The sequence below is a fragment of the Mixophyes fleayi genome, chromosome 7 (genome assembly GCF_038048845.1).
Source record: "Mixophyes fleayi isolate aMixFle1 chromosome 7, aMixFle1.hap1, whole genome shotgun sequence".
NCBI classification, from domain to species: domain Eukaryota; kingdom Metazoa; phylum Chordata; class Amphibia; order Anura; family Limnodynastidae; genus Mixophyes; species Mixophyes fleayi.
This window is the reverse complement of record NC_134408.1, coordinates 5,320,843-5,337,278: the sequence shown is the minus strand read 5'-3', so window position 1 is coordinate 5,337,278 and position 16,436 is coordinate 5,320,843. Positions and strand designations below refer to the sequence as shown.

Genomic DNA, 16,436 nt, shown 5'->3' with positions numbered 1-16,436 from the left:
GTCCGTCATCATTATCATCCAGCATGTACACCTGCTCTGTAGTACATATGAGAACAAACATACTTACAATAATCACAGGATTCCATTTGGCCGCATCTGAGATTACACGCCCTTGCAGAACATGTCCTATGTTAGCTCTCACCTTCCTTCCCCTGCCGTCCCTGATCCACCTCTCTAGTCAGAGAGGTAGTAAGTGTCTGATCCATGTGGATATGAACTACATGCACTCATACTGGGCATCATGCAAGTTGTATGTCCAAACATGTGTCAGGCCCTATGTTTCTTATTTATTATGGATTAAATTATGAATTGCTCATTCAAATTATATTTTTATTCAATTGATTAATTTTCTTTATTTGCTTCTGTAATATAGAAACATTGATCACTAATATGAAATGTTGTAGTCAGACTCACTATTTATTGTTTCTATAACACATAAAGCGGGCCCCAAAACTGCACTAAAGGTTTTACATGGAATTGTTTTAATTTATAATTTGCAATGAATTATTGTAAATCAAAGTATTAGTTCACATCTAGCGCCTTCTTTCTTGCTTTTTTAATGACCCACTAAAAAATCATATTTGTACAGCAAAACAAAGGTGTGAACAAGCGCTACAGAGGGTGAAGGGAGAGGGGGCGGTCACGCATGTGCGTGTTACCGTCCTTGTCTCTCCTACCTGCTAAATTCTCATTGTCTTCAGCCTTTACCATGAGATTAGGTCAAATTAAATCCTTTCTACATTTTTTCTCATGTTTTCTTTTTTCCTTTGGAATCCTTTGGATTCATTTATATTTTAAAATGAATTTCAGTTCATACCTCTCCCTGTCATAATTTTTCTCTCCCAAACATCTTGCACCTCCAAAAACCTTTCACCCTCGGCTGCAACTTAGTCAGCCTACTGGATAATCAGCTCCTGCCCTCGTATGTCCTCACCCCACCTAGTCTATTTACACCACAATACACTGATAGATGTATTTTCTATACTTATGACATTTTGCTTAGAGGGGTGAAGATTAGAATGTAGAGAAGTAGTGTAGAGAGCTCTGGTAACTGTCCATGGTTTTGTATCTCTCATAGAAATGTATTTATCCACAGATAGAACACGTAACACACAATGTTTTTATGTTTTATTTTCGTGACAAAGCACAAGTAAAAGAAAATGATAGGATGAGTGTCCAAAATAAATTTCCTCCCCTGTGAGAGAGGTTTATAATACTCTCGTTCGTGTAGACTAGGACATGAATATAGGGTCATCATCATTTATTTATATAGCGCCACTAACTCTGCAATGCTGTACAGAGAACTCACATCACTTCCTGCCCCATTGGAGCATACAGTCTAAATTCCTTAACTCACAGACAGACACACACACTAGGGTCGAATTTGATAGCAGCCAATTAGCATACCAGTATGTTTTTGGAGTGTGGGAGGAAATCGGAGCACCTGGAGAAAACCCACGCAAACACGGGGAGAACATACAAACTCCATACAGTTAAGGCCATGGTCGGGAATCGAACTCATGACCCCAGTGCTGAGAGGCAGAAGTGCTAACAACTAAGCCACCATCATGAGAGTTCAACATTTTTTAAGGTCTGGGCAAAATAGTATAAAATTTTGCAGAATGAGGCATGGTGGCCAGACCATGGAGGGTGTAAATAAATATATATATATATATATATATATATATATACATACACACACCCTCCATGGTCTTGCCATGCCTCATTCTGCATAATTATATCTATCTATCTATCTATATATATATATATATATATATATATATATATATATATATATATATATACACACACATGTGCATGCATATGGTACAGACATGTCAAAACACAGTAAATATAATGTGTATTATGCTATGTTTATACAGTATATTATATATTAGGCCTGACTTTTAGGTCAGGCTTTTATGTGACTGAACTGTGGGCAGCACTTTTGGAGCTGTGGTCAACACTGCTGGTCAGTCACAGGGTCCTTACAAAATAAAAATGATTAAAAAAATCTAACAAAAAAAAACATTTTTGCAAGGAAAATAAAGCGAATGTTAACCCCAATTCCGCTTGTTATAATTTAATTAATAATAAAGTACAGGTTATGGTAAAATCCCTAAACTGAAACTTCCATTTTTGTGCAATCAAGTAGTCAAACAGATTTATCCTGTATGGAGACCTCTGCTGGAACAAGCTCCCTCTGTAAGACAATGATAGAAGTGACAGCTGTCTCCTGATTTGATGGCCCTGGCAATTGTCCAATCAGGTGCTGATCAGTACAATATCTCATTCCTCTACTGCTGCTTAGTAGGAGAGCTCAAATAAGTACCAGGGACATCTGCATTGTGCAAACAGCGGGGTTACAAAAGGAGGGACTCACACAGTGTACTAGTCTAGAGTAATCAGGGATTGTGATAATAAGCCCCGCAAAAGATGGAAAACTCATTTATGTGATAAATCCATAGTAAATGAATCTGCATCTGTAGTTTACCTCTGACATCTCTATCTACGTGAAGAGCGTTTAAAAAACTCTTCCTTGTTCTCTTGCAAATTCTGCTTTCATTTTCATCATTTGAATCTCATGTATATATTTCAAAACAAATTTCTTCCGGTCTACTCGCTCTCTCCTCCAGTTTCTTCCCTGTTCCATGCGGTATTGTACTTGTCTTAGGGTTCTGTTAATAAACAGCAGGATGTCTCTGGTTACTTCCTCAGTTTTTATTCTGTTCTCTTTGGTGTAGTTCTCTAGTGATATCACAGAATCCGCCCCCATACTCATGAACTGCTGCTCAATCATGATGTAATTTCCTCTGGTTTTGTGGGTGAGGACAATGATGGGAGCAACACCTGAAGAAGAGAGAAGTGTGTCAATATAAACCCCTGTATGACCATGTTTTATGGCATAAGTGCTTATATATAACTGTAATAACTATCCAGCAGGTCGTCTTCCATAAAATGTCATTGTGTTCAATGTTTTTAAGCTCTATGGATTTTATTGTATAACTGTGGAATAGAGAAAAAAAAGAGTGAAAATGTGTAAAAAATAGTGCAAGAAACGCACAAAATCCTGTAAAACTAATGTAAGTGCAATGGTTAAAGTACATACAGGATATTCTATGACACTAAAGTAGTCTGAAAATTAAGTAAAGGTTAATTATTAATGTAATGAATATAGTTATTTTGGCATTTCCTCAAGCTGTCTTTAAATTAGTCCTTAATCTAAAAAGTGGTGTTAAATTGTACTTAATGAAATTGTTCCTAAAAGTGGTTTACGGAGTAAGAAGATGGTTATTTCATATAGAGATGTGTTTACACCACAATCTTACTGTACCACTGTCACATGGCCTCAAATTGCTATTCAGTGCTGTTGGGGGACCCTGCTCCTTCCACTATCTAACTCTTAGAGGGAAATATAATAAGCTGCGGTACGCGGAAATCTAAGATTTTTCTAAAATATTTTTGGATGGTTTGCAAACCGAAGATGTATGAAAGGGTGATCTAATAGAAACGAACTGGAGAACCTCAAGTTTCAAAACTGCAACGTTACAAATCAAAATCTCAATTTTTAGCCATGAGAAAAATACAAACTACAAAAGTTGACAAACTGCAGTTTTGCAAACTGCTGAAAATACCAACAAGAAACACGTTTTTGTAGATTAAACAGAAAATGTTAAACGGAACATTCATAGTTGAGAAACCAGGCAATTCACCAGTAAAAATAAATGTTAATTTTCTGGCTGAAATTCTTGGCTTGTTTGGATCACCACAACATAAAAGATCATACATTTTGATATAAGGATTAGGGTTCAGACTCAGAATTGGCATCTTCCTCAATTTGCAAATTATCATCATCAGTGTCAGCACAGATGTCAACCAGATTATCAGACAAAATAACAGTGTTAAGCTGGGTACACATTAAAGAAAATTTCTCCAGATGTGATTTCTGTAACGATTTTTCTTATGACTGAAAGTCCACATGCAGGTTTATATGTACACAGCTACATGATTTACCTTCAGATCTGTGATCTTCATCTCTCATAACCATCTGCTAAAAAAGATGGTGCCCGTACACACTCTGCCTACTCTGCTGGTCGTGAGTCTGTACACCCTTTTGCATTTGCCCAACATCGTTCCTTCGTTGATAATGAAGTTTATAAAATCAAATGTGCTTTAATATGATAAAACATGATTGTGGGAGCGTACACACTAATGCAATATCTTACCAAATGGTTGTTTATTGTGTGATAGACATAAAGATTGGGTGAAAAGCCTGTGGTGTTTACCCAGCTTTAGACTCTGAAATATCACATGTAGAACTCAGATGCCCTTACACTGTCCACGGGATCATGTTGAGGCCTAATTGGTCCTTCTTCAGCCTTAGGGTCCTTTCTGATTCTTGGAAATACCAGTTATGAAGATGACCGACCTATATGTAGAGCTAGACTGTAATGCTTGAGAATTTGCAGAGGATGCATGATCTTTGTGCTCATTTGTTTGCATTGGGCATTAGTATTAGTGTGAGCAATAGCAGGTATTAGTAAAAAGTGGCCATGGACTGAGCCTCGTCGTATTACTAAGTGTGGTGTTTATGACGGTGTCTATTTCCTCTATTTTTTTTACAAAATTCATCATCATCATCATCATATTATTATTATCATCTTTTATTTATAATGCACTAAGAAGGGTCCACAGCACTGTTGAAAGAATTTACAGTAGTATACAATGCACAGATAGCAACGCTCCATAATACATAAAAAACAAAATATTACAAAGACAAGACATCTAATCAATAAATTATGCACAGATAACATAGTAATGAAGTTATTCACGAGTCAGTTTGAAGCCTTGGAGAGTAAAGGCTAATCTGATAGAGGGTGGGAGATCATTTCACAGCTGGGATGCAGCCTGAGCAAAGTCCTGGACGTGGGACTGGGGAAAGACAATCAGTGTGGTAGTGAGGCGGTGGTCATTGGCAGAGCGGAGGGGGCAGAGAGAATTGTGGGTAGAGATGAGTTTGGAGATTAAAGGGGGTGGAGTGGTTTATTTGAGAGCTTTGTAGGCGAGAGTAAGGTGTTTAAATGTAATATTTATTAAATTCTGAAATACTGTATAAAAAACATTATACTTGTCAAATATTATAATATCCCCAGTAATATAACACCTTAAATCTCAGGAAATCACAGATTACACACATGAGTCTCTGTAGTTAATTGAACCCCCAGTAAATTTTAAAAGATTTTTCCTGTTTCACCTCATGTGATTGGGGTCATAGTTACCTGTCATTTTTCCACAGTTTTCTATAAATAGTTTCACCTCCCTCAATTCCTTTTCTTCAAGTCCTTTGCGGACACTAGACAATAAAGAAAAAATATTAACAATCACCAGACGATACACAATAGACCAGTTCATGGCAGACAATGTATGCTTTTATTGATTGCTGCAATATCCTCATTTTCCAGTTACTGAGCTAAATGTTTCAAAGTGTTATTAATTTGTTTTTAGTTAAAGATAATTTGTCATTCACATAAAAATAATGGATGTATTCTATGACTCTTAGGGTAAGTGGGCTGAGGAGACGGGGAACTTACACTGTAGAAAATGGGGACAAATCGAATAACTATAAAATGAATTGATTTATTCTTAATATGATTGCATAAGAGTTCAACAATATGATCCAAAAACATGATTTAAATACCAACCGGTTTCTGAGCAATATCCTTCATCCTCAATGTGTCATACACAAGATACAGCTTTAACGCTATAGGGAAGACTTCCTGGTCATGTGACTGTCAAAGCATCATCACAAAGTATCACATGACCCGATCTGATTAAATAATTATATTAGATACTTAATAGAAATAATTGTCATCTACTTCTAACCATATAACCTCAATAACTAAGAAAAGTGAAACATTATCATATTCATGCAATCACAGTAATAAATTCTGTACATATCAAGTATACAAATTACATTTTCTCTTTACAACACAAACTTAATTTAAAGCACCAAAACAATTAATCCAATGTGCCTCTATTTGCTGGAGCCTTAATCACGATCTGCATTGGTATCAGCTGTAATGTGTACAATTATTTATTTAATGATTAATAATTATCTCTCTGCAGTCAGCATATTCCACATTGCTTTACTGTTGTGAACAAACACAATAATAAAAAAAGAGTAATTATGAGCTCCCAGGCTTATAATCTTTTGGAAAATAAGAGATTGATGCATGAAGTTAATTGCCACATATGCCACATATTACATATTGGTCTAATATTTTGCACACTTGGGATGTACCACAAAGGCATTTATATTTACATCCACTGTTCTTGTACAGATTGTTGTTTCAGCTGTCCCTTCAGAAAGTTATCAATACATTTTAAGTGAATTCTCCCTATTTGTTCAGCACATATCTTTTGATGGTTGCTGGCTAAGTGGTGCAGTTCAAGTCCTGGGGGTATATTTACTAAACTCTAGGATTGAAAAGGTGGAGATGTTGCCGAGAGCACAGATTTTAGTCCTCATTTATTTAGTACATTCTACAAAATAACAGCTAGAACTGATTGGTTGCTATAGGCAACATCTCCACTTTTTCAAACCCGCAATTTTTAAACCCGCAGTTTCTGTCCTGATGAGAAACAATATGACTACAGTGACTGGCTGACTGGTGATACAAGGACTGTGTCATTCATGTCTCTAGTCACTAGATGAGAGTGGTAAGCAGCCGGGCTGCCCTGCTATTTAAACAGGGGCCTAGCAGTGTGGTCGTGCCTTGAATAAGGACTAGGTGTTTCTTGTTTTCTTTAAGACAGTGTTATTTTAATATAAAGATGCTGATAATTAAAGATAGTTACATTCCATAAGTCTTAGTTTGTAGCTGGTGAACCGTTTGGGCACTAAAACACTAGAAATTGACCAAAAAGCTGGTCTCTGTCAACTAACTAAGAACCTCATGCTTATGTACAAAATAAAACACAACTGCCTCTTATTATTATTTTCGCATTACTGTCTAAAGTGTTCTCCTGCATTCTTGTCCCACATACAGGATGCAATCTGATTATATCACTATAACATGTATGGCATGACTGCTCAAATTATATTTCACATGTAGCCCCAGAAGAGCCGGGTACCTTTGCATACCTGCAGTGGCAGTGCCTAGCAAGGTCTAGCAATGGTTGTATCATAAGCTGCAGCAGTACAATCGCCACCCCCAACAGTGTTCAGGGAAACCTATTATGGTTATGCTGTGAGATCTAATTTCTATGAACGTCTTGCCTAAAGATACTTGTCATGGTCTTTCAGAGCTTTGTCATCTAGTTTGAGATGTAGAAAACATCTATTTCACTTTTCCTGGATGCCAGCAGGAGATATCAGTATTGTCCTGGGTAACTTAGGCTGCAATTCTAATGTGGATATTACATGTGCACCTGCATTGATCAGAGAGATTATGTAGGGTTATCGTCTTCGGCAACGTTCTTGCTTTGGTTGCATTATTTACCCAGCAGTCTGACTTAAACCCTGCCAGAATTTAGTGCCTATGTGCCATACTTTAGTGTTCCCTGTTGCTCTCTGGACAGATCTTTGGTGTATCGAATCTTTGGCCTTCACCCTGGCCATGGTTATTGATACCTTACTGGATCCATTATGTGCCGCAACTTTGGCATTTACCTTGTCCATAGCTACCGACGACTCCTGTGATCAGTTACTTATTACTGCCCACCTGTAGCTATCACTTCTGGGTGGCTTAGTCATCTACATAATTTGTACTTACTTATCTGACTGCTGTCTCTGATTATGTTTTTTCCACAAGCCATTGGGTTATACCTTTATGCATAAATATACTGCAAACAAGTGACAGATATCGTGACAGGTTGACTCAGACAATCCCTGCCCGACTCACTATACATGACGGGTGATGACTTAAACACACACCAGGAAAGAGGAAATGTGATTGAACACATTTATTAAATGACCTGATAACTTGATATGCAAAGGTTACGGGTAAAATGATATGTTATCTTATGTTATCTTATGAATTAAGAAGACATGGATGAAATATAAAAGCATGAAACTGACAAATATAATCTCTGAGTATAAACTAGGAGGTAGCAGCATGTAGTGTTTTAAGCCTTTACAACAACTATGATGATGTAGATAATAATGAAGAATAACCATTTGCAATGAGTACAATAAATAATATGTTGTACTACTGCTAATAAAAACAGTAAGATCTGCGCTTTCTGTAAACAGATGGCTGGACTGACCTGAACTCACTTTGAACTTTAGAACTGTACCTAAATTGCCTCTAAACCTCTTGATTGCACTTGAAATTCCTATGGAACTCCAGACCAGGGTTTCTCTGAACTGCTGGAGTATATTTGATCTCCCTCTGGACCTCTGGACTACCTGGGCTTCCTCTGGACACCTGGACCTCTGAAAGCTTCCTCTCTTGCAATGGTACATTTCCTTCTGGGATAAACAGTTACCTCTGAGAATCTGGAAGACCTCTATGGTAACCTGGCAGCTTTCTCTTCAAGGTTGACAGCTGTCACTGTCAAATATTTAGCTTTCTCTGTAAGACTTACAGCTCTCTCTGAAGAGTTTGCAGCCCTTCTCAATGTCTTCAGTCTCACTGTAATCGTGTGGCCCTCTGTCTGCCGCATTACTCTCTACACTTTTTACTTTCCCAGTGACTAATGAGCTCCCTGGCAGTCTAACTGAATATAGCTTTACAGGTCTCCACTCTCCATTGTGTCCACTTGGCACCAATATCACTTCTTCTACCTCTCCTCAGGAATAATATAACTTGTAGTGCCCTGTGTCTAAGGAAACATCTGAGCCAGCTGCTTCTCCTCTCCTATTCATATTCTGCTGGGAAACAACTTTCTTATATGGATGAGCACTGGGTCCAGGTTTACACAATGAATATGCTGCACAGTAGGAGTTGATGGAAGAGAAGTTGCCTCTGGAGGAGGTGGTGGAGAAGGAGCTGCCCGTCAAGGAGGATGGGAATGTGAAGATTTTTGTGGAGTCACTAGAGGTTGCTTTGTAGATTGAAGTGGAGGATAAGCCTCCAAATGACCCCAAAGATGGTACAAATTCTAATTTTGTTCAAATAGATAATTTTAATTTCACGTGTAAGCCTTACACTGTACGACCTTTATGTCACAATGGTGCACAGTCTATATGAGTGTGTATGTCCAACTTCAGAGATTATCCAGCATTTTATATATTCTCCCCTATAATTCCTGATTTATTTTTCCATGTAGAATTAGTTAAATTAAGTGCTGCATTTGCTCTAAAATCCAAATCACCCACAAACTGTTTACTGAACGACTACGGAAACAATGCAATTATGGAAGTTACAAATAAACATCACTAAACATATGTAGGACACATGTAAAAAAGTAATGTTATACTTAGAATCTTTAGTGCTATAAGCCCTTGGGGACAGGCTTGATGAGTTTTGCACTAGAACATATTCAATTTGTACCTTTACAAGTCAGCATATTAATTATCAATGCTGAAACACACAACACAAATGCACATAGCGCAAAGAACAAAATGATTAACTTAATTACTTGACAATTCATATAATCAAATACAGACACTTTTTAAATATTGCTGGAAGAACTGTGGATTTACAGTATACCATGTTATATTAGGAAATTAACAATAAATATTACATGACCTATACTGTTACAATAATTACTTGTCTTCTCATAAGCATGTGCTAGACATTAGTTGCAATTAGTGGCAATTAGGACTATAATCAGGCTTCTAGAGGCCATGCAATATTCAATTGGGCATATTGCTCAAACTTTGGATGTGCTTCTTGAAGAAAACTAAATTTGTTTTTTGCTGGACGCAATTATGCTAAAGATTTTAATTTTGGATAATATTATTTATGAATATTTTATTTTTAATAAAAGCTCTAGCTTCAATTCAAACCTGATAGTATTATTTAAAATGCATTACATACATTTTTAACAATGAGCGGACGTTATAACAATAGCACACGGCATAAAAATTATTAAGTGTCGGATATTCAAGAGAGAACAGTGTATCTATAGTGAGCAGTATTTATTAATAAATGTGGAAGTAGTGATACATAAGTAGGACAGAGTGTAAAAATAATGTTATAAATTGTTGGGTACACTATAAAAATACTGTAGATACAGTGACAGATCTTTAGTCACAAATGTGGTTTATGCTTGAGTTGAATGTATCTTAAGATGCGTTCTACACACATTAAGCTGCAATGTTGTGTTTACCTTTCTATGCTTAAAGATGTGTCGAACTCTAAATGAGACCCTTATTTCTGATATTTACTTTATTTTTCCTTTCCTTATATGCAGTAAAAATAAGTGCACCCTATCTATCCCTCACTCCCAAAACACAATCATGTTTTGAAAAACAGTATAAAAAAATGCCCAACCTAGATAAAGTTTTAAAATAAAACCCAACAAGCAGATTTACAGGGGAACAATGTCAGGACTTCTGCCATTTTGGCGATACCTACAACTACCCTTCCCCTCCAATCCCTCTGTAACCAGTTAGCCAGTCACCTGCTGAAGAAGGTATACATTTGAGAATTTCAGACCTCTGACGTATTGAAGGTTATTTACAAATGAAAAACTGCAGAAATCCAGTGCAAATTTTCATACCTATATGATTAAATGGATGCACTTTACTTTTTCTGATGTACTTTGACCCATGTAATAAAAATTCCTAAACACACAAAAGTACAAATAATAAAAATAAAATCCAATCACATAACATTGTGATTGGATGAGTATGTAGTCTACTAGATATGTAGACAATGGTGGTGTGAAATTTTTTTTGGCTCCCTTCCTGATTTTTTTGTTTGCATACTTGTCAAAGTTAATTGTTTCAGATCTTCAAATAAAATTGAATATAAGACAAAATCAACCTGATTAAACACAAAATACATTTTTTAAATGGTCATTTAATTTATTGAAGGAAAAAAGTTATCCAACATCCATATCACCCATGTGAAAAATGAATTGCTCCCCTAAACTTAATAATTGGTTGTTATCTTTAATTTCTTCCTGACAGTTTATGAGAAGAATTACACTGAGGGGGGAAAGTGAATGTTGAACAGGTCATTAGCTGTCAAATCATAATCTGATGAACCGGAGGTGATTGACAGACAGCTGGGAATATAATATTAAGGAGGGAGATTCCCCTTATTTCTGCCACCTACGGTGATGTGTTGGCAGGAGCCTTGGTGTTTAGAATCCTCACATCAATGTCCCATTTTTTCCATCATTCTACGTCACCAGACTCATTATTTATTTATTATATTCATTACCGTGGCTGATATTTGATATATTATATCATAAACTAACAAGTCACTTACTTATAAACCAACACAGGAACAATGAAGTCTGTGTAATTTGGGTCTTTTTCAGATTCCTGCAATTTTCTCATCATATCAGTGTAATTATCTTTCCACTCCACCTCCTCATTTAGAGGCATGAAGTTTCCTGGAAACAACAGAACACAAACTGGGGTGAAATATATCTGTATGACCAAAATCCACTATAGGACACACAGCACAAAATAATTCAACATCCAGAAGTGGTGATGTCTTCTACCTACTATTGGTCAACCAATATTGGTGGTGGGAATTTCACTTTGAACTAAGATATTTGGGGAGGTAAAAGAGGGGACTGTACTATGAATATAAAAAAAAATGGAAATTCTAACTTATCATAGTAAATGTATATATATATGTACCTTCATATCCATACTGCCCAAATCTGAAAAAGTCTACATATCAGGCAAAAAGGAGACATGGAAATGGCTTCTGGAGAGATCAGAACTATCATACAGGTCATTTGTATATTTTTAAGCAATTTGTTAGTTATTTCTGATCTGGAGGGGGCACTTATGACACCTGTAACCTCACTTCAGTTGATTATGTGATTTTTTTGCATTTGCACAAAGGAGGACACAACCTGCCTGTCGGCCTCAGCCCAGCGATATGTCATCCCTCTTGGCTACATAATGTGCTGACTGTATGACGTACAAGTCTCAGTACCAGTAATAACTGTGCTGGAACAGGAGCATTCTTCCAGGAACAATCCAGGAAGAATGTCATGTAATGTAAGTCTACTCTGAATAATAATAAATATGGGACAGTAATGTTATTTTTTGCTCTAGTCCAATATGTGGTAAAAGATCAGAAATTCATCTTTAGTTCTATTTTAATCTGTGTATGTTGCTCTCTGGTTCTATCTTCCATGTGGCAGCACCTTTCTAGGGATGGCAGAGACGAGGCTCTCACCTCGCCTGCCACCCCCCACCCTGCTCCCCCCCCCACCCATCACAGCACTTAGTGATTGCAGGAGAGAGCACAGTGAGGTAACTCAGCTTCCCCCTGTCGTTATTTCAGGGAAAAGACTTCTACTGACTTCTCACACTGTGCTCCCATCTACAGTTAGAAACCAGGGCAGTATTGGGTTGGGAGATAAGTGTATATCTTTTATTGTGTTTGTGTGATAAAGGGGACCATAGTAGACACTGACAATACCTCCTCAGGTGCTGCCAGAGACTGGGCAGTTCCCAGTAGTTCCATTTTAGATTGTTAACATGAATCTCTAAGTGTTTCCTATTAATCATGTAATTTCTGTTGCTTTCTTTGTGCTCTTGAGCGCTGTATTGTGTTTGCTTCATATTCATCTTTTCACATTGAATCCTATTTGACTTATTATTATAGCAGAGAAATAGTGATATTGAAGCAAAATAGTTCTACAAGTGTTTGTATACAGTTACTACAATCACAACTTTCACTTACCCAGTTGGGCATAAACTTCAGCTCTTTTGAAGTTGTCCATTGTACTGTACCCTCTGTTGTCCACCAAGGTGATGTTGTTGGTGAGCTCATAGCTTTCTCTTATTATAGTGCAACCGCTGTTTATTTTTTGAGCCTCAGCATGTTCTTTAAATTCCCCAGCATATTCCAGGGTGTATATACAAGAGTTGATCAGAGAGGATTTACCATGTCCTAGAAAACCAAAGAGCTGCAGGAGAACCCGGTTATATCCCTGATTCCCCCCGGGACAGTAATCAAGGCTGAAGTTATAGATGTTTTCTTTGAGCTGTGTGTTATCCTGCTGTCCGAGATCCATTTCTTATAGATCTTCTCTCTCTGTCTCTGTCTGTCATATATTTCCTGTGTTCAGATCTATCTATTATGTACTTCAACTTACTCACTACCTTACTGACTACTTTCACTTTCATTTAGAAATTGCATAATTGTAAGTAAAGAAATAATATTTCCAAACCAAACACAAAGTGTGAGAGGTTACAGAAGAGTCAATTTAATAGCAATAAGGTAAAAAAACATGTTTGGAGAACCCCCCATAATTACTATTAAAGCATCATTATTAAACAGCATAATATTAATAACTAGCAAAACGGTACATGTTCAGTGGTAGATTGGAGGTGTAAGTTGGTTTTAGATGGAGATGAACGTTTGGGTGGAGCGAGGAAGCATAACTTTACTACTGTGAATATTACAGGGCATAAATAATTAAAAATGTCAAGTTTGGAATAATCTACAGTTGAAAATCTTGCCGCTTTCCACTTCCTGTTTTGCAAGAGGTCACCGTTATGCAGTTTTTTGGGAAAACCGTGTTAAGACTAGGGCAGTGTTTCCCATACCCAGTCCTCAGGGGCCCCTAACAGTGCATGTTTTCCATATCTCTTTGCTGGAGCACAGGTGTATTCATCATCGACTAACACATTTTGAAAGATCCACAGGTGGTATAATTATTCTACTTGTAACCTGGAAAACTGCACTGCTAGGGGACCCTGAGGACTGGGTTTGAGAAATACTGGACTAGAGGGTTGTTTTGTTAGAAAGCTATTGTTTCAGTGGATTGCCTTTGATAGGTGAGAGTTTTAAGAAATTTATATTTTTTTTTACAATTTGGTCAAATCTGGCCCATTTTAAAGACTGGAGATTTTAGAGTAATGAACTTCTTCTTACAACATTGTATCCAGTAAGTCAGTCAACACTCAAACATTTTTAAATTGTAATTAGAAGAAATACAAGGATATTTGCATAGTTAGAAAACACTTTGTAAAAGTGGGGTGTTTATATATAAAAAAAACACTTACAGTGAAGATAACAATAATTTACACACCCTTATAGAAACTTCTTTTTGTTATGTAAAGACTGAAATCAAGATAAATTATGGTAGTACTTTACAATATTATTTCTAGGACAGGGTTTTCCTTGAGAAATGCAGATATTCTGGAAGTTATGGTAGATAACAAATTCAGTTTGTCAGAATAACTGCAAAATGTTATATTAGGTGTCTGTCACATTGTAGGTGAAACTGAGTAATGTGCTGCAAATCTGTAGAGAGGTTAAAATTAACAAATAATAATAGTACAAATAGTACAAAAAAGTACAGGAGAGCATGAAGGCATGTGCACACTGGAGAACTTGGGACATCACACAGGATGTGCTGATAGAAAAAATTGACATGTTAAGTTCTGTTTCGAACATCTTGATCTTTAGGTATCATTGTGACATCCATGTGGAGAGAGTAGAAAGAAAGTTGTTTACACAAGATAGCACAAAACGGGAGAAATCAGGGGAAGAGATATAGAATTGGGTGCCATTAGCTTAGAGGTGGTACTGGAGGCTGAATGAGCGTATTACTTTCCCAAGAGTAGAGGTGTACAGTGAAAAAAGTAAAGTGCCAAGAACAGAGCCATGTGGGACCCCAACAGTTAGTGGAAGTATAGTTGAGGATGTGCAGAGGTAGAAACACTAAAGGAATACAAAAGAAAGACAAGCAGTACTACTTCCAATGAAGGCACACTAAAGACACAAATATTTAGTCCAATACTGGGAAATTATTCCATATCATTGAGGGGATAGTTGAAGATGGATAATACATAAACATAACTCATAAAACAAATTTTTTTTATTGATATGCATTAAAAATGAATTTAATAATTAAAAAGTGAAATATTAAAATGTTGGAGTCTGGGACAGGTAGATGAGATGGGAGTACACATGAGAGTGTAGTGGTGGTAGAATCACCTACATTTATGTATCTCCCTATCCACGATAATCACAGTGAGAATCCCTAATTAACCATCAAACATGATCAAAAACTGCACAGATCATCTGAATGAATAAATCTTTATATTGTGTTAATAACACAAATATCTAATGATGAATATAATTAATACAGATGAAGTTCCTGAATGTAAGTTCTGTTTCTATGTCCTTAAATGATGGTAAATATCTGTTCAGTATTGTAAAGATCAACAGAGTATTCGTGATACCAGTTTATTTCTGAAATCAGCTTATTTGTTATTATTATTATTTTTTATTTGTAAGAAATTATACAAAGATCGTGTGGATGGTAAGTATGTTAGCTTATAATGATGTTTCTCATAGTGAGCAGAGAGAAATGTATGCGTGACCGCGCATACACATGTCCGGGGACACGATCGCGATCAAGGTAAATGTATCAGTTTCACAGATCCTCAATGAACAGTAGAAAAAAGTATATATCTATATCTATATATTTTCAGGTGTGATCTGGGTTTAGTAATTATCAACCCCACATATACTAAATATTCCTTCTATTCTCACTTGAAAAGTGGCCGCATATAATTTTCCGGCTAGCTGGTCACCCTTTCTAAACTGTGTTATATAGGGTTATTATTCACTGACAAGCTATGGCAAAACTGATGCTTAGGAAAAATATATATGTCTCAAATACTTTGTGTATATTCACATTATTTCATTGAGAGGCTATGATTAAAGAGTGTTGATCATATTCATTTAGCATTCACCTCAGAGAACTGCTTGGTTCTATAAATAGCAGCTTTAGTATTATTATTGAGAACAAAATAAAGTTGTGTTCTAGTATTTCAAATAGCTACATTTATAACAATCTAGGATTCTGCTCACATGAGGGCTGTGTTGATGTGCATAGCTCAAGTCTGACTGCTAAGAGCATTGACATACAAAGAAAAGGTATTTTTCAACTTCTGTTGTTATATTGTATCAATTAATTGTATCTGTGGTAAGCTAGGGTTAATGCCATATAAATTGCTAATGTTCTTTTCACATCATTTCATAGTTAAAGTATATTGAGCATACACATGTGACATTCACCCAACAGATAAATAGCAGTTTCAATATTGTTGTTAAGAACAGAATGAGGTTTGCATCTAATATATTAGTACCATAACAAAAAACTGCATTTGTGATAATCTAATCTGAGGTTCAGCTCCTGTAAAAGGGCTGTGCTGGTGAACCGCAGCTCTGGTCTAATTACTGGAAACATTCACGAATGCAAAGACTGAGTTTATCAGGTACTATTGTTATTTTATGTAAATTACTTATATCTGTGATAATCTAGGATTAATG

The 16,436-nt window shown here is 36.4% G+C and overlaps 1 protein-coding gene across 1 annotated transcript; it reads right to left on the bottom strand.

Moving 5' to 3' along the window:
• Window positions 1–1,115: 1,115 nt before the first annotated feature.
• LOC142097165 (uncharacterized) lies at window positions 1,116–14,896 on the bottom strand. Its single transcript, XM_075178786.1, has 4 exons — window positions 12,828–14,896; window positions 11,388–11,514; window positions 5,280–5,353; window positions 1,116–2,850 (listed from the first exon to the last, which is right to left on the bottom strand). The coding sequence occupies exons 1-4, from the start codon at window positions 13,159–13,161 to the stop codon at window positions 2,525–2,527; spliced, it is 861 nt and encodes a 286-aa protein (XP_075034887.1). The 5' UTR covers window positions 13,162–14,896; the 3' UTR covers window positions 1,116–2,524.
• Between the last annotated feature and the right edge of the window lie 1,540 nt (window positions 14,897–16,436).